Source organism: Dermochelys coriacea, chromosome 2 (genome assembly GCF_009764565.3).
Source record: "Dermochelys coriacea isolate rDerCor1 chromosome 2, rDerCor1.pri.v4, whole genome shotgun sequence".
Lineage (NCBI taxonomy): Eukaryota > Metazoa > Chordata > Testudines > Dermochelyidae > Dermochelys > Dermochelys coriacea.
Genome location: NC_050069.1, coordinates 62,682,649 through 62,710,307, shown reverse-complemented (window position 1 = coordinate 62,710,307; position 27,659 = coordinate 62,682,649). Strand labels below are relative to the sequence as shown.

The 27,659-nt window shown below is 39.3% G+C and overlaps 1 protein-coding gene across 2 annotated transcripts; it reads right to left on the bottom strand.

The window, feature by feature from the left end:
- Nucleotides 1–739: 739 nt before the first annotated feature.
- On the bottom strand, nucleotides 740–27,659 carry VCPIP1 (valosin containing protein interacting protein 1). Of its 2 annotated transcripts, none has more exons than XM_038390282.2 (3): nucleotides 24,756–27,659; nucleotides 16,295–16,381; nucleotides 740–6,463 (listed from the first exon to the last, which is right to left on the bottom strand). In XM_038390282.2, exons 1-3 carry the CDS (start codon nucleotides 27,427–27,429, stop codon nucleotides 5,589–5,591), a joined length of 3,636 nt encoding a protein of 1,211 aa, XP_038246210.1. In that variant the 5' UTR covers nucleotides 27,430–27,659; the 3' UTR covers nucleotides 740–5,588. The 2 variants fall into 2 exon arrangements, with proteins under 2 accessions (XP_038246210.1, XP_043363717.1); XM_043507782.1 differs by lacking the exon at nucleotides 740–6,463 and adding an exon at nucleotides 10,499–10,706 and having other exon boundaries at nucleotides 24,756–27,650.

The following is a 27,659-nucleotide window of genomic DNA, read 5'->3' as shown; positions in this document are numbered from 1 at the left end:
TTTTCAGAGGAAAATTTAACTTACAGCAAGTGGAACCAGCAGATGTATTTTAAGCATTAGAGACATAAACATAGTATTACTAAGTATTGCTAGGATTTCTAAAGTTTAGGTTCCCTACCACCCCCAAAATAAACCATTGCTATTTTTATTATTTTATATTTACCTAGACACACAATCTTTGTAAAGTTTTGCTCTAAATTGTAAGGTTTTTTAGTTCACTACTTCATATCCCAGGTTGCATGTTTACTTTGAATGTCTTACTCGGTCTCATGTTGATTTATTACTTTCCTCTCCAAGTGACATCTTCTAATGTTCAAATCAATAATTCTTCAGAGTTCAGCTTTAGAGAACATTAAATCCTATCTTTAGAGCATCTTTGACAGCTTCGTAAGTGTAGCAGCATTAAATACTTGTTGAAGTATTTAAAATAGGTGTGAGGTTGAGAGGTCCCACTTTCACTCTAAAGAGAAAAAACATTTCCTTAAAGCAGAAGTGTCACTAAACAAACTAATACATAATGACACAAGAGAAGTTATTTTCCCTCTCATGTATTACTACTACTGTGTGCAAGTAGCATGTGATTTAATTTAAGTGTACTAACAATTAATGCATTAATTAAGATGCCCCCCCTTAACATTTTTTTTAAAAGAGGCAAACAATTTTAATTTAAAAAGATTAACAAAATCTGAAATGTGAAAGGCTAGACAAAAAGTTGTACTTTAGAAAGTAGAAGCAAACATTTTAACTTATAGTTTTAATATAGCAATCAAAGAAAATTCCAAATACTGTACAGTGAAGTGTAGTATAGTACACTATATACTGTTATAATACACTATTGTTACATTACAGATAAAAATCAAATGTAATTAGTACAGGAATCACAAATAAAACAAACCAAAATGTGCTGGATAACAGCCAGTGCTGTGAAGATGGTACAATGCCTTATGCTAATTTATTTTTAATTCAACATGTAAAGCACTTACTGTTTAAAAAGATTTATTTTCTAAATATATACACTATTAATGCTTATTTATACGTATTTTAAATAGCATTACCTCCAAATAGTGCACTCTTTAGTTTCTTGGCAATAATCCTCATTAAAAATAAAATAAATCTGAAAATACCAATCATGTTTCAATCTTTTATTGCTCTACCACAGGCATAAGGGCTCAGAGGGAATTCTGCATTCTACAGATTTTATGCAACATCTTAAAATTTAAAATACTCAATAACTGATATTCACAAGCAAAACAACATTAAACAGATCACTACTGGTGTTCTTAAACAGGAGGCTCAACTTCATGTTAATATTGTACTACAAATGTATGTAGACTCCATAATTTAAAAAAAAAATGGTCAGGTGCCAAACAAATGTACAAACAACAATGGCATTTTCCTCAATCATTCACATTTTGTTCAGTTATGTTGGAGCATAGTGCTTAAACTCCCACACTTCTAAATATTGAATTCTGAATTGTAATATCCAGCATTTCAGTGTGTTCCAAAGAAAAGGCAGAATTAGTGAGCTAGTCTTAGGGGGCAGTATAGTCCCCCCACCCTCCCTTTTTTAACCATATTTTGAAGATTTTAAATTAAACACTTTGGTTTTAAAAAAATACATCCTTTGTATGAAGTTAGCACACAGCTTTGAGCCAGTGTACTTCTGTGACGTTTGCCAGAGTATTCTCTTGGAGGCTACAGAAATCTTGTTTAGACATTAACACCGCCATACCTAAATATCATCCTTACAAAGAGCTGTTTTATGTTCACATGCTTGAGCTGTGGTTTTAAAAATTCTACATAAGTACTAAACCACACAATAAATAGATGTGTAAAATAAAGGATTGCCTTTAATTTCAAATATGATCAGAATCCTTTAAATTCTGCTATATTTTTACATCTGATAATAGATACTATTTAAACTTGAAAAGCTCAAAAAAAAATTCAACTGTATGAATGAGTGTCTGATTGCAAAAGAGAAGTTGTTCCAAAGAATATATTATAGTAACTAATGCAGCATTTTAAGAAAGATACAATCTCTACTTCACTCAAGCAATGAAACTCAAATATTAATTCCCAGAGAATAACACAGTAGCAAGTATTTATTCATAGCCAACCATTATAACAATACTGTTAAAATCTTGCATTTGGCTGGAAAGCTAACTGCATGCTGTACTCCAGTGATTTCCAGTATGCATACCGATACTGATTCAAAAGCATTTGTCCAATAGTCTGGATTTCAATCCCTACGTTAGCAAGTCTTTGCACTGGGCCCTGGCATACTGCCACAGCCTGCCTTGCCTCTCATTCAAATTACATACATTAACCAGCAATGGAGCTTGGGATGCTCCAAAACTTAGTCTAATTTGTCAGGCACACTGAGTAAAAGTTGGCAGGCCCTGGCTGGGATAGTAACTGGTACAGTTGTCCCAAAATGTGGGAACCGCTACTGAATTTCACACTGGTGACTCTGTAGTAAGTACTAGTAGGCCTGATGATAAACAATACTGACTGATCTTTGCATCTTTAGAGAGAAGCTCTAGTCACACAGCTTTATTAACCACTATTTTACTAAAGCTCTCCTCCCACCAGCATGCCCCACCCCCTCAGCATTTTCCTGACTCTCTTAGGGAAAGATGACAAGCACACAAGTGGCAGAAAAACAGGCACGTATATATCTCTCAAATTATATTTGCTTCTATTAGACCCACTAGAGTTCAAATGAAACACTCGCCCAAACTTACAAGTATCAGCGCTCTTTATTTAATTTCTTTCTTACGGATACACACCTCCCCAGGGCATAGATGAAATCTAACTTCATTTTGGATATGTTGGAAGGCCATCTCACTAAAAACACTGATGTTTAAGTGCATCAGAAAGTTAACTGAAATAAAGAAAACTGCAAAGAAATATGCACATTTATTGCAAGCTTGCATGAAACTAGGGGAGCTCACATCAAGCTAAAAATGAGCTTCAATTACAGTTCTCATGCATCCTGGAGTTCTAGGAACATTTAACTATACCTCCTTCATATTTCTTTATTCGACAAAGTGAAGGGTTCTGAGAGACATGATTTGCCAGACACATGACACTAATTGTGGGCCAAAAATAAAGAATGAATAATCTGCATCTATTTAATTTCTGTTCATATAGGAAGGGTGTGTGGAAAGATTTAACAAAATAAACCAAACAAAATCAAAATTGCTCTGAACCTTCCTCTTCAAGCAATAAGATGTGTGCGCGCACACACACATTTATGCAGTCCCCCTGAAAATGCAACAAGTACCTGACAGGTACACACCATCCCTCTGAATAGGATTAAGAAAGAATGGTGTATAAAATTTAAAAATGCATGGAAATACCTCAGACTCTCCCAACACCCTACACATACTTTACCTATGGGGAAGGTTTCTTTCTCTCTCCTTTTCCTTGAAGAGATTTTAGTGCGTGTTTAAGAAATCCTTATATCAGCTAGATTCTCTAAAATTCAAAGCCACCCACATACCTCTTCTCTCAATCCCTGCTCATTTATAGTGATTTCTGGGAACACTATATGCTGCTAGTCCCTTTTTCTAACACCTCTCACCATGTGGAAGCTTGTACTTTCTGTCTCCACATTCCATTTCTGTCTCTAGCCTCCAAACATCTAGGCTGCAGCAATGGACACTAATACAACATCGGAGGTTATGACAAGCTTCCAGCTGCTGCGTATGCATCCCATTTCTCATTGACTAAGCACTGTCAGTTAATCAATGCACTAGAGGTCAATTTTGATGAAGTTTACTTCACGTATTGCAATTTTCAACCAAATAACTAAGTTAGCAAAAGGATATCTTTTAAATTAGCATTTATTCATGAAAAGGTGATTTTTATGTTTCATATGCAAGTAGTGCACTACCTTATTAAATATTTATTCCCTGTATGAAAAGAGAAAGCCAATATATGATGATTTAATTACTAATTTAATGAAACTGGGACTATATTTTAAGTGACTTGCTTCAGATACTTTTCCATATAAAAAAATATGTCCTCCCTTAATTAGGGCATTCTATCATAACAGTGCTTAGAATTTGTTTCTGTTGATGTGACTATAAATGTAAAAAGTAAGGAGATATTTTTCTGAATACAAACATGTTTATAATAAAAACTTAATATCTGTGGAACTAGTAAAAACCCATGGGTACACACAAACAGACGTCAAGATCTAAATGTTCTAAATTCCTTTGAGGCTGTATTAACACCTTTTGCTTAATCCATTTTAGCTTAAATCAGAGGAAGCAGCAATAATGCACTTAAAATATGAATATATAAGTAGAAGGCAAAGTGAAATATCAATATGAAGATAAACATTCCATCTTTATGGAGCACGCACAGCAGCTGCTTCTTAAGAACTAGCACTGTAGACCTGATGAATATACTACTTAAGCGGATACCAGCCTTATCATGAACTGATGCAGGGAAATTTGCATCACAAACTGAAGAGAAATCAATAGAAACGGTAGTCTTTATGGGCATTGAAACAGTACATATTTCCTGTTTCCATGGAGTTTAAAAAATGAGCTTCTAGAAGCTCAACTATCACTGGAGAACATTTTAGAACAATGCAACTCATTCAAGAGCTATTTCTTTCTAGTGAATTCTGTTAATTCCTCACGCTCTGAAAACATTAGCCATTACTTAACTATAGCCACCACTTACCAGTGCTAATAATCAAAATCTTTAAGAACTGATTTGCTATTGATCTGTTGTAACTTCTTACAACACTTTCCAACCTCTCTCCCCCTTACCCCAATATCAAAAAAACTGCATGGCAAAAAAGTGCATGCTATCACTTACTAAGATAGCAATGAAATGGCTGTGTTGGCTCACACAGCCATGCATAACTGCACCACATTTGCTTTGTCTTCATCTTACACTAAGTAGCCTTTTTTCTAATCTTGCTCAAATTGACAATATGCAGAAGTTAAAGAGAGCTTAATTATAGTTACTCTTATTCCAAGGTTCTGACAAGCACATACAGGAATATGGATGCAAAAGTATTTAAATCTAAGGGAATGCCAGCATCATGTAATTAAAGTGTTGTATATATTGTTTTATGAAGTTTAACATACAATTTAAATTTCAGTTGCTCTTCTGAAATTAATATAAATGTCTGTTCACACTATAATTTTGAGTGGACACAGACTTCTGGGATAACACATTAACTTTGTCAATTTTGTATTTTTTCTCTGTTCTAGCCTTTTTGGTAATCTTAGATCTTGGTAATCTAGCACTAAATCTCACATGGGCTTAAATTTTAAGACTTTCATAGAATTAAAATTACAAAGAATTTTCAATAACCCACATCTACAGCAGATATTCATCTGAGTGCATTTTCTAATAGCTAATTTACAGGTCACTGAGAGCCAGCTTGGGCAGCAGCATGGAATATTAAAAGCTATTGCCAGCCATACACTTGCTATCATGCACTGGATAAGAAGATATAATCTTTGAAACATACAAGATTTAATGACCAATCATTTTATGTGGCCCAGCCAACAAACATTACATTTGAACAGTAATCTCTATCCTCATCAGCTTTCAACCAATCAAGAGTGATCCATCGGCTCAGTTGTATTGGTAATCCCTGCATCTTGACTATCCATCTCCTCAGCCTCTTCAACAGAATTTCCTTTTTGTGCTTTAGGTCTTGTGCAGATTGTTGCTCCCATTGAATTTACCACATTGCCAGCAGTTGTTTCTGTATTTGAATGTTCAGTGCCACCTGTTACAGAAAAAGATTCTGGCAAATTAGCCTGAATGCTGCCAGTTTTAGGTGATGAACTCACTGCTTCTACTTTCCTTTGTGACAGATCGATTGATGCTGACTGCTCTGCATTCTGATCCCGCAGGTGTCTGTCCATTGATGCCTGAATAGAAGAAACCATTTCCTGTAACTTTTTTCGCTGTGCCTCAATCAAGGTAGGGTCAAGCTGCCTGCTGTCTCTCATTGTCACTACTCCAGGAGCTATGCGAATAAGCTCACTGTTACCAGAAGCAGCTGTGAATATAGAAGGCTCTATTTTAGTGGGACTGAGATTGAAGTCTGTTTCTGTGTTATGCTTTCTTAAAAGTGGTGTTTCCCTGGATTTTTGATCAAGTTGTTGGCTACTAGATGCAGTTCCTAGTGAGTGGCCCTTTCCTTGAAATGCAGTTACATTATGCAGTTGCTCAGACTTTTTTTTTACTACTCCACCACTACCTAATTTCAGAAGTCCATGTGAAGGACTCGCTTCCCTGCTTCTTGAAGTAGCCTCTGCTCGTACTTGACTTAATGCCTCTTTAACCAAGTCTTCAACATCAGGACCAATAGGGAAGTGCCCAGCAGCATCCACACACAGCTCTAATCTATCTTCTGCTGCATTATACACAAAGTTTTTACCAGGCAGATATGGAAAAGTACAGTGCTTGCCATCAGCCAGACCTATAGAAAAGATAGGGGTGAAATCAATAGTGTTATTAATTAAAACCATTTTTTCTAAAAACATACTTATTATGTAGTCAAATTCAAAATATTAGTTATGGTATCAGAAAATGGAAAAGTAATTATAGTAGACCTATTCAAGTGTGATCAGAAGATTTATGCAGGCTTTTCATGGAGTGACCACCACATTAGAAATAAACATTCTGTGCTGCTCTTTAGCAAACACAAAGATGCACCACAACAGGTTGGAACAAAGAATACATGGCAAGATATACAACTGTAATTATTGTTTGCTTACTCCACAGAGATGGCGAGGTATGAAGATGAAAGCTGCAGAATATGCTTCCAGGATTCCAATAAATGCTAAGAAGCAATACAACTAATGGATAGACTGCAAACAGTTGATTTCAGGGCAGGGAATTTATTTTCAAAGAAGACTTCATTTTTAAATAATGCAGCCTTTGAACACAAGTTCTAAGTTTCAAGAAGCTGACTCTGGTTTAGTGGTAGAGCATGTACCACAACACAGGATTAGAATTCCAATCTGAATGCCAAAGGCTGGGTAATGCTTTTTAGTAACACGCTGTCTGGAGGATGTCCCCCACTGAGGACCCTATCTAGCAGTTTTAGGAGCAGAAGGTGAAGTTTTCAAAAGCACCTAAGTGACTAAGGACCCGAAACTCCAATGAAAGTCAATATGACATAGGCTCCTACATGCCTAAAGCACTTTTGAAAATGGGACTTAGATGCTTTTAGAAATTTGACCCAGTGTCTTTTAGTACTCTCTCTCTCTCAGATTGTAAACTCTTTGGAGCATGGATTTTCTGCCTTTATAAATCAGATAGCACTGAACGCCTTGACAGCACTAAACAAACAAAGATTGAGAGAGTTATATTAGCTGGAGCAATAGTTACCACAACATGGGGATGAATAAAAGATAGGCAAATAAAGGGAGACTCCTCAAGCATCTGAAGATCATCTTCACGGGGCAAGGAAGAGAGTTATACAGATCACAGCATACAATCATTTTCTGAAATTCTAGCAATTTTGAAGAGATCCAGTTTTCCTTAAATTGTTCTCGTGTCTTGTGTGTAGAGGCAGCACAGCTTAGGTTAAAGCAGCCAGTTTCATAAGAGCATCTACAGGATCCTAACACTGCTTTTGTTTATATTAAGTTAACATTAAATAACTAATAAGACAGGATGAGTTGGGGATAGTCTAAAACAGTGTTTCTCAACCCATGGGCCATGACCCCAAAATGGGTCACAAGAATGTATGAAAGGGTTGCAAACAAACTTTAAAAATAGATCATATTTGGATTTTTTTTAAAGAATAGATGCCACTTGTGCTTTACCGTATGTTAACACTGTGCATACCAATGGCATTACCACCGTTACTATTTGTGGTGGTGGCGCTGCCTTCAGAGCTGGGTGGATGGAGAGCAGCATGGTATTGTATAGTATTGCCTTTGCTTCTGCACTGCTGCTGGCAGCAGTTTTAACTTATTTTTATTGTTGTTATTATTACATGTAGTGGGTAATAAGTATTTTGGGGCCAAAATACTTGTTTTTTACTTAAGCTATTTACTGGGTCAATATTGGCCATCAACATTTACAAATAGGTCCTTGTCCAAAAAAGGTTGAGAACCAGTGGACTAAAACATTTAAGTGTTCAATATAGAATGGCATGAGCCCACAAGAACATAAGCATTTCCAGATGAGTATTACAAAGAGGCAGCAATTTGAAATAAGATTAACTATAAACTGAGGCTAGAGAGAGGTAAAATGTCAAAAATTTTAGTCAATTCTTTCCAATCAGAGACCTGTAGAAGATATAAAAATCTAGCAACTGACACTGCAGTTAGACCTCCACAGTTGGCTTGTGCCAGCTGACTCAGGCTCACGGGGCTCAGACTAAGGAGCTGTTTAATTGTAGCATAGAGATTCCGGCTCAGGCAGTTGTCCGAGCTCTGGGACTCTCCCACCTTGCAGGGTCCTAGAACTCGGGCTCTAGCCTGAGCCAGAACATCTACACCGCAATTAAACAGCCCCTTAGATCAGATCAGATGGTACAGACCAGCTGCAGGTTTTTAAACTGCATTGTAGACATAACCTCAGTCACTTAAAGTAGGAGGGCAGGGAGTGTGTGCTATTAGGCAGGTTTCTATATCACTGGGACTGTGGGAGGATTTTAGTAAGCTGTGTTCCTGACAGCATTTAGGCCTCAAGAATATGGATTTTAATAGTTAAATATCTTCTTCTCAGAAAGAGAAATGTCACTGAGTCACAGAATGATGTCGTGAGCCGACAAAGCTGGGGTTTTGGGTTTTTTGTTTTTTTTTTTTTTTAAGAAACATAACACATTATAAAACTATGTTTGGTGATCTACTGCTCCATTGCCCATCTGATTCTGCAGTGTTCCTGCCAGGGCTGGTTCAAGCAAGGTTGGAGCGCCATGCAGTATTTTGATTGAGCTTCCAAGCTGTTGTGTGAAAGAAGGGGATACATTCCGATCTCTCAGAGTGTTCCAGTTATCACCACAGAACAGACTTGCGTGAGCTATTCAGTGTTACATGTAGTGCTGGACTGTGAGCAATAAGACAGCATTTTAGTGCTGATGGGGCCCCGTAGCTTAGGGACCATCCACCAACAAAGACTTTGCAGCATTGCCTGAGCCAATTCTGTTCACTGCAATTCTCATTAGACCTACAAAATTTATAATATCAAAAAAGTGGCAAAAATGGGCATTTTTGTGGCATTTCCTTTATATTCTCTTGCAATTCTCAAAGAAAAAAGCAGAAATTATTCGAGGGTAGAAAAATATAGAAAACCATTATTTCTTTCTGTCAAACAGAATGAAGTCAAGCAAGTATTTTGGTGGCATCAACAAAAAAGGCACTAAAATCATTTTAAGTATGTTAAATTCATTGTTTAACACTGAACAGATGATGACAAGTACAAAAAGATGATCACTTATTACAGATCAAGTTAGTCAATATAAGGGCCAATTTGGCTGAAAATACCCTCCATTGCTGCTAGTCCAGGGTCCTGCAGCTGCAGAGAGATGGCAGGCCAAATTCGGTCTTCAGAAGAGTTACATGCACACAACTCCCATGATGCCAATGGGAGATAGACACCTTCACAAATAACCAAGAGCAGAATTTGGCCTCAAATTGCTACTCTCCTCAGTGGCCTCTAAGGGCTTCAGGAATTAAACATCTCTATCTTTCCTACAGCGCAGTCAGACTTAACACACCTGGATACAGTTTGTATCTCCAGGTGCGTTAAGTCTGACTGCGCTGTAGGAAAGATAGAGATGTTTAATTCCTGAAGCCCTTAGAGGCCACTGAGGAGAGTATATTTTTTATATCTATATATATATATACACACACACACACACACACACACACACACAAATCAATAGTGTCAGGTTCTTGACATTAAAATAAGAGGCCTCTAATACACGTGCTCATGATATTTCCCAAATCTCTCAGCTTGAATGGGTTCTTCTCTAACCCACTGAAGATCACTCATCTGGAGTGTATATGGACCCAGAGACATTACACTCATTTCTGGATGACAGGATTGTTCCAGAGGCAAGCCTGCTGAAACATGGAGCTATGCAGTTCAAGAAACAGTTCATGTGTTTGAGTTCTTTCTTCACTGTTTCTGTATCTTTCATCTAGTTTTAAGAATATTTCCATAACAGACTATTAACTCTGAATAAGTAGTCCTGCGGTTTGAAAGGCCATGGACAGGATCTGAGAGATTAACAGTATCTATACTTCACTATAAAACTTGATTTTGTATTACTATCACTTACAGAACTTAAAAATACATGCACTCCTGTTCCTCCATGGAACTGATACAAAAAAGTTACAGCTTTAACTTCCCTAGCTCGCACAAAGGAGTAAGTTCCTTCACTGTGTATTACTAGTTACATGACCATAGCAATTTAAAATATTCATACCACTTCAAAGCATTATTTGTAATTTAATGTTGATACTTATCCCATTTGCCTACCTTCTTAGACACTAATATTGGAAAAATAATTCATGGTAATGCAGCAACATTCAAATACAAAAGATGTCTCCTCTCACTTTCTTTTCATGTTTCCTTAGTTGGCAATAGTGACTTCAGGGTCAGGCATTTCCTGTCAGTTAATCACCAGCTGGTGTTTGGCTTTAACGCAGGCCTTCAATTCCAGGTGGTTATTAATGAAGGAGGAACAACAACAACAGGAACTGTGGAAATGGCAGAAATGCTAAATGACTTTTTTGTTTCAGTTTTCACCAAAAAGGTTAGTAGTGATTGGACGTCTAACAGAGAATGCCGGTGAAAATGAGATAGGATCAGAGGTTAAAATAAGGAAAGAACATGTTAAAAATTACTTAGACAAGTTAGATGTCTTCAAGTCACCAGGGCCTGATGAAATACATCCTAGAATACTCCCTTGAGTATGACTGAGGAGATATCTGAGCCATTAGCTTTTATCTTTGAAAAGTCATGGAAGACCAGAAAGATTCCAGAGGACTGGAAAAGGGTAAATACAGTGCCAATCTATAAAAAGGGGAATAAGGACAACCCAGGGAATTACAGACAAGTCAGCTTAACTTCAGTACCCGGAAAGATAATGGAACTAATAATTAAGCAATCAATTTGCAAACACCTAGAAGATAATAAGATAACTAACAGTCAGCATGGATTTGTCAAGAACAAATAGTGTCAAACCAACCTAACTGCTTTCTTTGATACGGTAACAAGCCTTGTGGATAGGAGCAAAGTGGTAGTGTATATATCTATATATCTATCTATATATCTATCTATATATATATATATATATATATCTTGACTTTAGAAAGGCTTTTAATACGGTCTTACATGACCTTCTCATAAACAAACTATGGAAATACAATCTAGATGGAGCTACTCAAAAGGTGGGTGCCAGTGCTTAATTTGTGCCAGGGCTTGCCAGGACTGAGCCCCAGCACCTCTAGCCTTGGTAGTTCATTGCCCCAGCACCAATGGGCTTGACGCATGAGTTAAAAATGTAAAACAACTGCTTGAGTCCTGGCACTTCTTTCATTACAAAATTAAGCATTGGTGGGTACATAACTGGTTGGAAAACCGTTCCCAGAGAGTAGTTATCAGTGGTTCACAGACAAGCTGGAAGGGCATATCAAGTGGGGTCTCGCAGGGATCAGTTCTGGGTCCGGTTCTGTTCAATATCTTCATCAATGATTTAGATAAATGTCAGAGAGTACACTTATAAAGTTTGCGGCTGATACCAAGGTTGGATGGGTTGCAAGTGCTTTGGGGAATAGGATTAAAATTCAGAATGATCTGGACAAACTGGAAAATGATCTGAAGTAAACAGGATGAAATTCAATAAGGACAAATGCAAAACACTCCACTTATGAAGGAACCATCAACTGCACACATACAAAATGGGAAATGACTACCAATGTGGTATATGCCATCATGTGCCAGCAATGCCCCTCTGCCATGTACATTGGCCAAACTGGACAGTCTCCACACAAAAGAATAAATGGACACAAACCTGACATCAAGAATTATAACATTCAAAAACCAGTAGGAGAACACTTCAATCTCCCTGGATACTCAATAACAGACTTAAAAGTGGTAATTCTTCACCAAAAAACCCTTCAAAAAACAGACTCCAACAAGAAACTGCAGAACTGGAATTAATTTGCAAATTGGACACCATCAAATTAGGCCTGAATAAAGACTGGGAGTGGATGGGTCACTACAAACACTAATTTTCCCACTGCCGATACTCACACCTATTGTTAACTGTTTGATAATGGGCAGCCTTGACTACATTGAACTCATTAGCACTACAAAAGTGATTTTTCCTTCCTTCTTGTCAACTGTTGAGAATAGCCCACTTCCACCTTAATTGAACTGGCTCGTTAGCACTTACTCCCCACTTTGTAAGGCAACTCCCATCTTTTCATATGCTGTGTATTTATACCTTTCTACTGTATTTTCCACTCCATGCATCTGATGAAGTGGGTTTTAGCCCACAAAATCTTATGCTCAAATAAATTTGTTAGTCTCTAAGGTGCCACAAGGACTCCTCGTTGTTTTTGCTGATACAGACTAACATGGCTTCCACTCTGAAACCTGCACGGGACGGAGTACTGCAGAAAGGGATCTGGGGTCATAGTGGATCACAATCTAAATATGAGTCAACAGTGTAACACTGTCCCAAAAAAAGCAAATATTCTGGGATGTATTAGCAGAAATGTTTTAAACAAGACAAGAAGCAATTCTTCTGCTCAACGCTACACTGATTAGGCATCAACTGGAGTATTGTGTCCAGAACTGGGTGCCATATTTCAGGAAAGAAGAGCAACAAAAATTATTACAGATCTAGAAAACAATGAGCTATGAGGAAAGATTGAAAAAACTGTGTTTGTTTAGTCTGGAGCAGAGAAGACAGATAGTGGATATGATAAGAGTTTTCAAGTACGTAAAACGTTGTTACAATGAAGAAGGAGAAAAATTGTTCTCCTTAACCTTTGAGGATAGGACAAGAAGCAATGGGCTTAAATTGCAGCAAGGGTGGTATAGGTTGGACATTAACCACCCTGACCGGAAGTTTTTTCTAAAGTGGAATAAATTGTCTAGGGAGTTTGTGGAATCTCCTTCATTGGAGATTTTTAAGAGCAGGTAAGACAAACACATGTCAGGGATGGTCTAAATAATACTTAGGCCTGCCATGAGTGCAGGGGACTAGATTAGACCTCTTGAGGTCCCTTGCAGTCCTACGATTCTGTGATTCTATAATTGCCCAGAAATGTCCTCTCCATCAGCCATTGTTAAAACAAATTCACAAGCTACACACAACATACCATTCTCCACAGTATAGATTAAACATGCAGAAAGATGGAAAACCAGAAAGAGACTAAGAATTAAGTTGAAAATAATGGGCATGAAATATCACTGAAGTATTAATGAACTTTACAGATTTCTGTAGAAGAGAATGGGATGAGTTGTGCACAGTCTTTATTAATCATAAATCATGCTAATTGTTACAGGGCTGTCTCAAAGCAAAAACATTTTTCTATACACTACGATAAACATGTATTTAACATACAATAAAGAGTTGATTGATGTGGTACAGCTGTTTCAACCCAGAATCAGGAGATTAGCGGAGATTAGTAAAACAGAATCTATAAATAAATCAAGTGGTGAGAAAGCAGAAGAATGAGTGCTACTCAAGATGATGCCACAAGAACTAAGTTGTACTTGAGTGCAAAGACTTGGGTAAGAAAAGCCTAAAGAGAATCAGGTATTATTAATAGCATAACTTCTCAAAAGCAAACATTATTTCACTTGTAGACAACTTTTTTCTCAGATTCTAAAATTAGTTTCTGAAGAATATAAATTTGTTCTATCTGCTTGCTTTGGTCTTTAGCACGTCAAATTACTAGCATTTTCCAATACAAGAAAATCCACTTCATATATGGAAACGAATTAACAGCATCACCCACGCATTTTAGAGCACGAAGAACAGAACTTTGAAAGCCTTTATATAAGAAAGAAAAAAAAAATCACTATTTCCTCAGACTGCAGCCTCATGCCATGCAAAGCTGCGAAAACCATGGCACTTAAACCCAGTTACCTTGCATTCAGTAAAGAAGAGCAGCTAACATACAGAAACTATTTTCCTTAATTATGCAGCTCAGGAAGCTTAACTGGAGATACATAGCTAGGGCTCTACCAAATTCATGGCCATGAAAAACACACCACGGACCATGAAAGCTGGTCTTTTGCGTGCTTTTACTCTATACTATACACATTTCACAGGGGAAACCAGTTTTTCTCAAATTGGGGGTCCTGACCCAAAAGGGAGTTGCAAGGTTATTTTAGGGGCATCACAGTATTGCCACCCTTACTTCTGTGCTCCCTTCAGAGCTAGGCACCCAGCTCTGAAGGCAGCGCTCTGCCAGCAGCAGTGCAGAAATAAGGGTGGCAATACCATACCATGCCACCTTTACTTCTGCGCTGCAGCCGTCAGAGCTGGGCAGCCAGAGGGTGGCGGCTGCTGACAATGGTCCAGCTCTGCAGGCAGCAGCGCAGAAGTAAGGGTGGCAATACCATACCATGCTATCCTTACTTCTGCACTGCTGCTGGCGCCGGCTCTGCCTTCACTGCTGGGCTCCCAGCCAACAGCCATCACTCTCCAGCTGCTAAAGGTAGCAGTACTGCAAGCCCCCCTATAATAACCTGGTCACTCTTCCTCCGCCCACACTCCTTTTTGGGTCAGCTCCTTTTGGGACACCTACAATTACAACACCATGAAATTTCAGACTTAAATAGCTGAAATCATGAAATTTGCGATTTGTAAAATCCCATGACCATGAATTTGACCAAAAGAGACCATATATTTGGTAGGGCCCTATACATAGATGTACAGAGACAATTTTAGAATTAAAACTTGGGGTAACTTTCCTTCATGACTGTATAATTTTGCTGGAAACAGCTAACAACATTCATAACCTCAAAATATTTTACACAATTACCAGGCTTACTGCTATTGGAAAGCATCCCATACATAATTACTTTATTATACCCAGATAAAGTTTTAAAATAAGTATTATTTAGTCATATAGACTATCTTTCGGTTCCTATATTGTGCCCATCACAATGGCATCTGAGCACAGTACTTCTATTAGTAAGAATGTAGGGAAGTTACAGAAAAGGCCAAAAACAGCGTTCCGTTGGCCATCAACATTGGGGTTTGCCTCTTCACTGCTGGTTTCTTCTGCAACCTAAGAAGCAGTATAAAATGCAGCTGCAGACTCTGAAGTACTAACGCTCCAGTTGAATCAATACTTTGAGGGGGAAGAATGGGTGGTCACAATGGAGGTGTGATTTGGTCCAGATTCTATGGGATTTTCATACTCTTAACACTTAGCCACTTATAGCTGGTTCCCCCTGTAAGATGCAAGAATTTCAGAATCCTGCCAAGTGCCATGCCATTTTAAGGAGAAAGTTCTTGCAGAAATTCAGAAGGGCTGTTTCCATGACCGAGAAAGATTGATTTCAAGTGACTAAACAAATCTGCTCCACATGACTAACAAAGAACCGGAGCCAGTTTGTAATCCCACAAACAACTGTTGGTAACCCCTTTTGTGAATCACAACCCATATGTTGAGAACCCCTACTCTAAAAAGTTACAAAGTAGCATTTCAAGAAATAGAAGCATTTATTCAAGCTACCATGAAAACCAACTACCGGTTGATTCAGTTTATATGATTGTAGTTCCTGTGTTAAAGTTAGTGAAAGAAAGTTAATATGTACCTGGTGCATTTTAATTGTGTTTTAAAAACAGAGCAAACAAAAAGACTTGCTAAACCCTGGCTTTTTGGACTCAATCAGCATCTAGACATTCAAGTTCCAAGCCTAGGCTCTGGAATTTCCATGGTTCAGCAGTCACAGATCTAAATTTTTGATGTGTGAAGTCCTACAGATTTAAATAATTTTACCCTGAATATATTGTTTAAAATGTTTTCTCAAATAGCATGCTTTTTACTTCATTGTCCCCCATTTTGGAACTTTACTAATTTTTTCCATTTAATTTATTCTAAGAAATGAGGGAGCACTAGAAGTTGGTATGGCATTACTAAATTGAAAGAATGTGTTATGGCAGTGCACCCCAAGATCTTGGCTATATTTAAAAAAAATTAAGGATGCTCGAGGTGCAAACACCTCAGTATCAATTTTCTCATTCTTCATGATTTGAGAAGATTCATGTCAAGATTTTAATAATTTTAACCTCAAAGTTAGAAACAAACTGTACCCGTAGTTTTCTTCATTATGCTGTAGAACACCCCACCCTGCTGAAACAAGTGAGGAAGCCCCTTTGCATATGACCAAACATCTTCTCCTGTAAGACAAAAAACAGAGTAATAGTTAGAAGCAGGCAGTCATGTTTAGTGACACAGGGTAAAATTTTCAATAGTCAGTGTTTAATTTATGCCAGGGATTACCAGGGCTAAGTCCCAACACCTTTAGGCTTGGCCATTCATAACCCTGGCACCTCTGGGCTCACTGCATCAGTTATGAATTTAAAAAAATTGCTTGAGCCTTGGCACTTCTTTCATTACAAATTAAGCACAGTCAAGAATATCTAAGTGATTTAGGAACTTAACTCCTATCAATAAGCCTTAGGACCCCAAGTCACTTAGGACCTTTTGAAAAATGTTTCCAACAGTCCCGACACAAGTACTCGTCACATTAAGAACACAAATAGAAAGGAAACATTAACCCTGCTGTCCCAGCCATCTCGTAACTCAAGTGGCATAATTTTATACCTCATTTAAAGGATGCCACCTTTAACAGTGCAGGACCTCTTAGGACTGTAGAGAGGCAGCATAGTCTAACAGGACCATGCAAAGGTCTGGAGTCTCAGAAACCCTGGCTTCTGGTCCCAGCTCTGCCAATGATTTATGAAGGGAGCCTGGCAAGTCAGTTAATATCTCTGCTTCTATTTCCCATCTGCAAAATAAGGAAAATGCCAACCACTTACCTGCTTCACAGGAACAAGAAGCAATTTAATTAGCATTGTACTGTGACCAGCTAGGTCAATTGACATTATTACTGCCCTATCTATATTTAGTATCAGCCCAAATTCTAGAGTGGAGCTTGAACCCAATCTTCTGGCCCAGAAACAAACTAATTGGACAACTGATTTTTTTTAGAGAGATAATTCACTTTTTTTTACTTGGTACTGAACATTCTAAAAAATGAAATGGAAAAGTATTCAGAGACTTGAAAAGGAAAAAAATAGTGTAAGAGCCTTCTTCTTCAGAACTTGCATCCTAAACAGCCATGTATTTCTCTATCTTAAATCTCCATCAAATCTTGTCAGCTGAAGCAATGTCAAATAATAAATAGCACCAAGGAAATAAGTTAACTGTATCTGCTATTTGGGGAGACAGTATGCATGAAAGATACCATAAAATATCATCCTTCAATACTTTTTCAGTCAGTTGGGGATACAAGCTAAAATACAAAGCAAGGTAAACTAGAGAGTCACACACTTCATAGCTTCTTTAGGCTGAGCTCATTGCCCACACCAGGCGCTTCTTGCATTCCTCCACGTTCCTGCTTGTTCACAAGCTCCATGTGTGCTACATTCCCATCCCCTTTAATTTCAGGGACTCCCTGCAATTCCCTCCCAACCCACCCATGCTAAGAGCTCCCTTCTTCACCACATGGCAGGTGTTCTATGGGTCACCCATTATGCCAGGTGGGCATAATGGGTGGACAGGGGCTCCATGCATGTCCCATTCTCCCAGTCCCACTTTCTTCTCCACTCCCATTTTTATTTCTTTTCTTTCTGTTTGGGAGAGAAAATCATGTAGAGTGGCAGCATTTTAAAACTATTGGGAAGGGAGGCAGAGGTGAGGTATTGTTATGCTGGAAGTTGTTAATGGCTGTGATTTATAGACCCTTACAGAGGGGGTTGAAGCTAATGCTCAATGTGTCCACACCCACACACACACCCTTTGCTTTTTCTGATTTTCACAAAAACCACTGGAGTCTGATAACTGATGCCTAGACCATTCCCTGAAATTTTGGAATTGATTAGATGTACTGTTCAAAAGTTATGTTACAAATAGATAGAAATGCCATTGAGTTGAGCCAGAAAGCCTCGGTTCTCTCAGCCAACAAATAGGATGACACACTATTGCTTCTGTTCAAATATTTTCTCCCCTACTTTTTTAAAAAATACTTTCAATCACTTCAATCAGAGAAGCTGCCACTACTCTTTCAGAAGCAATTATATTATAAGATTTCACAATTCCTGCAATGTAGCTCCACAAATCTGCCATACTTTTAAAGTGCTAACACAGTATAGCTATATCTAGGCAAGTGTTAGGGAAGCACAGCATAGCACTAGGAGATAGCTCTCCCAGTGCTATTAAAAAAAACCCACCTCCAAGAGAAGAATAGCTAGCAGCGCAGCTCCTAGTGCTGATGCACTGTCTACACTGGCACTTTACAGCACTGAAACTTGCAGTGCTCAGGGGGATGTTTTTCACACCCCTGAGCAAGAAAGTTGTAGCGCTGTAAAGTGCCAGTGTAGACAAGCTCTTAAGTTATCCGAACAAAAATGTTAGCAGCCAGTAGAAAAACAATCTGATATTTACAACTCACAGCTTTGCCATGATCATGAACTATGACACTGTAAGCTCTTTGAGGTAGGGAGTGTCTTTCTGTTCTGTACAACGCCTAGCACATTGGGGTCCTGGTCCATGACAGACTCCTACGTGTTATGATAATACAAATAAATAATAATACTATTCTAAAGACAATAATCCAAGATAATATTCCAAATTTTAATCAATAAGGTTGCAGAATGCATATTGACTAAAATAGACTGTGACCAGATAAAATGGCTTTAATGCCATACTTCCATATCCATCGGCTTTTATGATGGCTTGAAATCAAACAGTTTAACAATTCAGCAAATTCCATTGCACTTCTTAAACAAGCTCACTTTAAAAAAGTGTATTTTCCATACTCTTTATAGTCAAAGGCTGAGCTGTGTTTTTTGTGCAAATGTTCCAGAGTTCATCCTCTGGCTGAGACCAGAACTGGCAATTTCATCCTGGCAGGTGAAAATTATATGCAACTCATACATGTCCTTTACAATGAAAAATATTTATGCAACCTTAACTATATGTCTGCTATATTGCATCTATAAAAAGCTGCCCCTACTTAAAAAAAAAAAAAAAGGAAAAAAAAAGGTAAGAGGAAGTTTGAGAAGGGCTAGTAGTTGATGAGGTTTCCAAACCAAGACAACTGTTTCTTGATTCTAAATACCTGTTCAAAACTATCAAATATCTAGTATCCCAAGGGAAGCACTGATGGAGACTGTCAATGGGGGCCCAATGTCTCTTTGGCTGTTTTTTACTAATCATAAAGAACAAGGAACCATCTCATAGATCAGGGGCGGGCAAACTTTTTGGCCTGAGGGTTTCCGAAATTGTATGGAGGGCTGGTTAGGGGAGGCTTTGCCTCGCCCCAAACAGCCAGGTGTGACCCAGCCCCCTGCTGCTTCTCACCCCCTGACAGCCCCCCACCCAGGACTCCTGCCCCATCCACCCCTCCCTGTCCCCTGACCGCCCCCCGCCACACCATCCAACCCCCCTCTCCTTCCTGACTGCCCCCCTGGGCTGGATGTGGCCTGCAGGCCGTAGTTTGCCCAACTTTGTCATAAATAGTTGCTCATCTCTCCAAGTGCACCCCAAACCTTGGAAACGTTAAAAAAATACTGTAAATATTCTTGTTTTATATATACTCATTTTCATTTAGGATAGGACTTTTAAAGGAAAATAAGGGAGTTAGGAACCCAAATCGCATTGAAAGGATTTGAATTTATTTCCCGTAGGTGCCTTTGAAAATCACCAAACATTAAGCTACAGACTGGTGCTTTATCTAATGCACTATTATAAAGAAAAGCGAAATTAAATTCATATAGGTGCTCTTCACTGTATAAAAAGGCATATGACGACATTTAAGTGTTCCCTTTACTGTGTTACTAACATTAACGTATTTAAAAAGAAAACATTTTAAATGTACTTTTCACCCTTATGATATGCTGTATTTATTTTTTGAATATTAACCTTGGTCAGTAAAAAAAAACTCCTAATAGTTTCACTTTGTTTCTGATCAGTTTTGCTTCCTGGTTGTTACACACTACAGCATTCTTGCTGAGTTCACAACACTGCCAGGAAATAAAACTTCTGTTTCCATTTAATTAAGATGTGGTCCTAACAATTCTGCTCATGTTAAATTTAACAACCTGTTTATTTCTTTTTTTAACTATCTAGACCGTGTATGAAGAGAGTCTAATTGCAAGGAGTATGAATAATGCCTCTGAATCCTAGCACATTTAGTGCATTTTACACTTGTTTTGATTAATTGATTAATTATTAGTTATTGATTAATTACAGCAAGGCAGAGCTTCAAAAATTAACAACAGTATCAATTAACCTAGAGACTAAGGCTACTAATCATGACAAAAAATACTTTTGCTACCGTGCCTCCTGCAATTTAAAATGACTAACATTTGTGCACTGTTCATTCTGTATTGTATTTAGGTTTGGCAGAATTCTATTTTTTATTTTAAATAATTTTGACAGATAAACATCTGCAGCTGCCCCATGTCCGATGACTTGAGCTCGCAGTGGTCAGGCTAAGGGGATGTTTAATTGTGATGTAGACATACAGGCTCACAGTGGAGCCCAGGTTCTAGGACCCTCTGAGGAGGTGGGACACAGAGTTGGGCTCTAGTTGAGCCCAAACAGCTACACCACAATTAAACAGCCCCTTAGCCCTAGTCCTGTGAGGCCGAGTCAGCTGACAAGGGCCAACCACGGATGTTAAATTGAAGTGTAGACATACCCTTTATGGATCCAGAGCACCCCTCTGCTGCTCAGAGCTTTCCCAAGCAGCAGCAAGCTGAAATCATGGTTGCCCACAGGGTTCTGAGTAACTAATACATTGATAACTAATGAAATATAATTTTGACTCTGCTGCAGCTTGGAAATGCTATGACCAGCAGCAACGCAGGCATTATATCTGTGTAAGGCTTAAGACAGACAGTACTGTATCATTTTACACTCTGTTCGTATTTGGAAGGTTCTATTCTTTCCACCGTCTCTTAAGAACTTGAAACTTTTTAAACTAAAAGCTTTGATTTTGCAGAATTAAATGGCATTCAGCCAGGAAAGATTCCCGTTTGCCCCAAGCAAATGGATTTTTGAAGCACTGCAGCAAAGGAGCTGCTTAGTTTATATGCTCTTTTATGTAACATTAACAAGGACTATATATCAGGGAAGAACAAGGATGGAGAAGAGAGCTCACACCATAGTTGTGTCAGCCATAGGAAGAAACTTAGGAAAGGATTGTGATGTTTTAATGAACAGATCTCAGATGGGAGGAAGAAAATGTATCATCACATCTGGACACACACTTATTTTAGTGGCACTAATGCTATTTGCAATTCAAGTATTAGTAAGTTACCTTTGGGGTCTATACATTTGTCCTGTGTTGCTGGGTTAGGTTCTTTTCAATGCTCAGAAGATGGGTTTAATAAAACAGCATATTAATCTGGCAGATCATACAATAGGATTTAGAAGCTCCCTCCAGACTCCACATGTCAGAGATGATACTCGTAGTAATATGTTGGAGTATGCTGATTACACAGTGGTTATGGATTCCTTAAGAGCAGACTTCTGCACTTCAACTTCAGATATGGCTGCAAGAATGACAGTGTTGTATTCTCAGGAAGCACATACACCTGCTTTCTTTCAACCACAGGAATGAGGCAGCCTAACCTATATTTATTTTAATATATATTTCAATGACACCCCAACAGTCAGTTCATGCACTGGGAGGAGAGGACACAAAACAAAAATCAGCTACCTGAGCTTTCAGTTTAGGCCTGTCTATACAAAAAAGTTGCCTCACTTTAACTAAAATCAGTTTAGTTATACTAGTACAAGCCCCTATATTGTCATACTTAGCAGTTTAAACCTGGTTATATCTGCTTATCCAACACCTGCTAGTTTACCAGCACAAGCCCAACCGGTCTAAATAGGTTTAAACATGACTTATGAGAGAACACAAAGGATTTTGCAAAGGTTAAATTAAATTGGTTTAAAAAGACACTTTTAGTTAAACCAGTGCAACTCTGTGTTTAGAGTAGGTCCTTGGGAACAGAAAGTAGTTCCTTTGTGTGGTGTGGGCTTCTAAATTTCGAGCCATGCCAAAATGGAGGAGAAAGCTAGAGCCAATTTTTCAAAGATCAGATATAAAGCATAAAGCAAAAGTCCAAAAAAAAAAAAAATGCAAAGTGTCCAGTTTAAAGCTCTGTAAAAAACATCACAATTTAGAAGTTAGTTGAACACAGCATAAATGCTCCAGAGATCGCTTGTCTAGATCTTCAATTAACTTGTTGATCTAAAAATACTTGCACCAGAAAGAGAGCTTTTAGTCACTCAAATAGGCTGAACCGGTGCTCCTTTCATTAAAAAGCCTGGACATGCTTTTCCCCAGTGTCAAAGAAAAGTTTTCCAGCATCCAGAATGACCAACAACAGATTTTCCAAAATGGATTTTCCTTGTAAGCATGAAAATGTAAAACACAATTTTCAGACATGTCTTTTCTCTCTCTATCTCGTCTAATGCAAGTCCATCGGATTTTATTGGCAAGAGCAAATATTATGCTATCCTCTCTCACTCTGCAATAAGAGAAGCAGAGACTCTTCAGACTTTCTAACACTGTAGCGAGGTGGCAACTGAAAAACTATCATTTATATAGCATGATGCCTGAAAGCATCACATCTGAAATGCTCACAGTCCCCTGCATCCCAAGAATATTACACTCTTTTCCTGTGAGAAATTAAAAGAATTGTTTTCATAACATTGTTTGAAGTCTTAGCTGCCTGATCAATCAATGAATGGAACTAAACAGCTGTAATAGAGTAGCAAGCAGTCAGTTGTCAGCACAAATTCTCTCCTGAAGTCATTAGAATAAAGTATGGTTTTGATCAGAAGAGTGGCTATGTAAAAATAGCATCTTACTCAATGACTTTGTTCTGTGTAATCTGTCATAGCTGTTTACTTTTTAGAGAAAAAAATGTGTCTGCTACCATTTATTCTATTAACTCTAAAAAGCAAATACAGCCATAAGAGAGTGAGCTGGATTCTTTTTCTAGCTTGTACATCAACAAAACTGTTAACCAAGCTCCAAATGCAGAATCTTGAACTAGTGATGTAGTCTCTGATCCCAGGCTGAGCTTGCAGTGTTCACAATTTAACACTACTTATTTGTAAACAAAGCAAGTTTGATACAGAAGTCATTGGAACAAATGTAAAATGCCAGAGTGCTTTTTTGAGTGTCAGTTATCACTGCATTTTCGAGAGTATTTTCTGGGGATCTTGTTATACATTCTTAATGGGTATTTTAGGGCTCCATCTTAAAGGAAAGGAGTTTTTAATCAGACTACTCCAAAATGGGCCCTTGAGGCACATATGCCAACCTAATGTCTCGGCTAGTGGTTCAAAATGCTATCATACAGGAGATCTGGGTGTAGTCAGACTCATAAGAAATCAAAATAATAAGGTGCAAGCCTCTGTCACTGCACTCTCTAATTATGAAATTGTTTTGTTTTTAAATATCAGGTTTTACTTTCTATTAGCCAAACTAATTCCCTCAGGCAAAAGGAGAAGGCCCATTCCAACCAAACACGCTAAATATTACTATTCTGTGTGCTTGTCCAGCTAATGTACTACAGTGAACATTGTACTTCCTGGAAATAAGTTAGAGGAATTGTTGCACTGAGTTATGCAAAGCCATTTCAGCTTAGCACACTGGTACATTAGTGGGACAAAAACAGAGCAGAGAATGGGAAAGAGGAGGCAGAACAGAAGAGAAAAACAGAAATAAATAGAAGAAAGGAAAAATAAAAACTAACAGTACTAGAAACAGTCTTTCTTGTCAGCCACCAGAAGAGTAAGTTTAGACATCAGGAAGCGAGAGCAACACTGAAAAATACCCGAGTCATCTGAGCCAAGTTAGGAAAAATGAAAATAAGATGACAAGAAAAAGGAAGCAAAAAAGAGTCCCTTCTTCTGGCATTATGACTACCTCAAATTCTCATTTTTCAACTGTTTTCAAGTGAAGCTTCTCCAACTTACTGGTTAATTTGGGACTCAAATATATTCAGCTTCTTTCTTTGCTATCTATTGCTTCTCCTCTGCTTACATTAAGCCAATTACAATACCAAACTACTGTTCCTCACTATGTCTCAGTCTATATATAAAGTTGCACCAACTTAGTCTAAGGTGCAATGTTGCATTGACTTAACTGACCAGCGCAACCTTTAGTATGGCAAGCTGTAAGGCTTTATCTCTGTACAAAATTAAGAGTTTAGGTAGCATCCAAACTTCCAATTAAACAAAAGCTCACTATTTTCTTCTCATCCCCTTAGCTTGCATCCTCTGAAATCTGAGTGGGGGTGGGAAGAGTAACTTACGTATACACCAAATCTTACCTTCAGAAGGGACTGGGGGAAAAAAAAACAAAAAAAAACAAAAAAAAAAAAAACAGAATGAGCTCAGAGAGGGCTCCACAAAGGCACAGAGTAGAAGGTATTTTCTGTATTGTGTTTTAAAAAAACAAAAACAAAAAAACCTATAGATACCTCACAAGAAAAATTAAATACAAATTAAAGTTAGTCTTACCCATTAATGTTGCTAGAAGACACAATGAGTACATTTCTTTATCAACTTGCTCTTGCAACTCCTTGGAAGATATTTTATTGGTTACTGCAACATCTTCATGTTTCACAGCATGGGTTGAGGGTGCTGAAGTAGACAGACTGCCTTCTTCCTTACCTTTGAAAATCTCTATAATAATTTTATCACCATGCTGCAAGGGAACGGGCTCATTTTCCATTCCTTCCTTGGGTGGCAGAAGCTCTTTGGGAGGAAAGCCATAGCGAATACATTGCAAGTATGGAGGAATATTAAATTCTCTGGCTATACTTTCCTGCAGCTCCACAAATGTGGTTGTAGACTTCAACGTAAGCATAGACTGTCGCCCATCATTTGTTGTTATGCGGATCTTCTTTCCTTTTGTAGAAGTTGGAGAATAAGGGCTCTTTGTAGGTGTAGCAGGAGCAGATGATGGCCCATCACGAACAGCGCCAGGGGAAGTAGTCCTAGGTTGCCCTTTTTGTTCTTGTTTTAATTTTTCAGTTTTCCGTTTCTGCATTACAGAAGCCTGGTCTGCAATGTTCTGTTGAATAGTTCTTTCAGTTTTACTCATATTTAACTCTTCCTTGTGCAAAGTTTTCATTTTCTGTCCAGTGAGAATAATTTTGGTTGGAAGTTGCGAATCTAAGTCTTGTCCTTGTATATCATCAGCTCTTTGCGCATGAGCACTATCAATATTTACAGGAGTATAATCATCAGGGTTCTTTTTGGCAGTCTGATGTAATATTGTATTGACAACTTTCTGAACAAGAATCTCACTACCAAATTCACCAGGAAAATGTTTGGTAACAAGTTTCATTGCAACATCATACACGTTACTGTTAAGAGTTGTATCACTTTCATATTGGAACCAATATACAGTCTCTCTCACCACTCTTCCACCCCATTCTAAAGTAATAGGAAAGGCTTCAGGGAGATTGTCATATTCTTTACCATCCCAATAGTGTTTGAATCCACAGCCACATTTGCCACCAGTGGATCTAGCATTAGTTCTGTCCCCATCCAGATACACAACAGATCCATCTCCCCTGACACGACGCACCAAGGTACCATGACACCAGTTACAAGCAGTCAAACTACTCAGACTGTAGTCTGGTACCAGGACATCCTTCACAGAATTATAGGAGCACACCAAACTGTTCAGAGGGAAGCTGTAATTTTTGTCAGGCCTCAGCTGGCCATGGGTACTTTTGGCCAGGTTATACAGTTTCCCTCCTGGAGCCAACCACTCTGGAGGAACATGAAGCTCTGAAAGGGCACCACAGATTAGACACTTGTGAAGGCGGTTGTCCATCACTGCTTTTTTGGCAGCTGCAGTAACGTCTTCAGGCTGAACTCCTATTACACCAGTCCTTCTGTAAAAATACTGATGTACATCAGCTACTAAACTGGGATGAATACCATGCTTATTCATGAAAACTTCTTCCATTGCAGCAACCAGCCTTAGTAAGTATTTGTCTTGCAAACTTCTATCTCCTCCAATCACACAACCATCCTCCTCCAGTTTGATGTATTTTTTGATGAGATCCTGAGGAACTCCCCAAGCTTTAGGAAGTAATTTCATAGGCAGTTTAGGTAAAGCAGCACCTTTTATTCCAACCAGAGGAATATAATGGTTACGTCCAGAGCTACTCCATGCAATACAGATAGGTTTGTTCAACATGCCATCTTTTCCCATGCATTTCTCTACCGGTACCAGCCCAGGGAGGAAAGTGGCTGAGTAATCTCCAGAACTACGCATTCCACTCAAGGAATCCAGCAGGATGATGGGCCGGTGAAGCACATTAGCCAAACCAAAGATGTGAATGTTTCGCAGACCTAATGGCACACCTTCTGGAGGGACAAACAAAGGGTCACACTCATTGATTATGTCCTCCCACTCTACTGCGTCAATGAAGTCATGGAAGAGAGCCTTGTAGCGGCTCAGGTTCTCCTTGAAGTGCTTCTTCAGGTTCTCCCGGAGCGCATGCCAGAACAGCTCCCTGCCCACCAGTGCCCGTGAGACAGCATGGACCAGGCAGTGGCCGTCACCATCCACGTGAACAGGGATCAGGCAGTCCTGGCTGTTGTTGGCTTTCTTGATGTCCTCCAGGGTGTCATGCAGGTAGAGGAGGCTGCCGGAGCGGTCCTTGCCATAGCCCATAGTGTCGACATGCTCAGGCTCAATGAGGAAGGCACGGTCGCCCAAGAGGGCACAGTCAAAGACATCCCCCTGGTTCATCTCGGTGAGAAGCTTGGCCTTGCCCGTTTGCTTGTCCATGCCGTAGCGAGCCAGGATGGGGGAGAGCAGCTTGCAGTGGTAGTTGGACAGGCCCATAACTTTGACCAGCTCCGTGTTCTTCCTGGGGGGGCCCCCGCCGCTCACCCCCAGCAGCGCGTTCCGCAGCAGGTTGTGCAGGACCAGGTCCGGGTCCGTCACCTCCTCCACCCCCAGCAGCTGCCGCTGCTCATGGCGCTGCCCGCAGTCCGTGCACTCGATGCTGCCGCTGCTCAGCGGCCCGTGGGCCGGGAAGAACAGGCGCGCCTGGCAGCTGGGGTCCGGACAAGATCCGGAGAAGATGCGCCGGTCCCGCTTCTTCGAGACAGGCTGCTGCTGCTGAGGAGGTGGAGGCGGCGGCGGCGGCGGCGGCGGTTGGGACATCGCTCCGCAGTGAGCAGTCTCCCCCCTAGGTTCTCTCCCCTCACAAGCTCATCCCCTCGTCTCGGGTAACGGCCAGAGCCCGACGGATTCCGCCCTTTCCCCCAACCGCGGCGCACCAAACCCTCCCGGAACGCGGAAGCCACCGGCACCAGCGCTTACTGCTTCTTCACTGCCCCGGCCGTTGCCCGCAATGCAACGGCCTTCCACGCAGACGGCGCAGGCGCGACGTC

What these genes read in the sequence shown, in the direction of transcription:
- VCPIP1 (XM_038390282.2), bottom strand. Translation starts at nt 27,429, where the DNA reads ATGTCCCAACCGCCGCCGCCGCCGCCGCCGCCTCCACCTCCTCAGCAG. An exon ending in TCTTCTAGCAACATTAATGG is followed by an intron (nt 16,382 to 24,755) that starts GTAAGACTAACT and finishes TTTGTCTTACAG; the next exon opens with GAGAAGATGTTTGGTCATAT. An exon ending in CATAATGAAGAAAACTACGG is followed by an intron (nt 6,464 to 16,294) that starts GTACAGTTTGTT and finishes TCTTTTCTATAG; the next exon opens with GTCTGGCTGATGGCAAGCAC.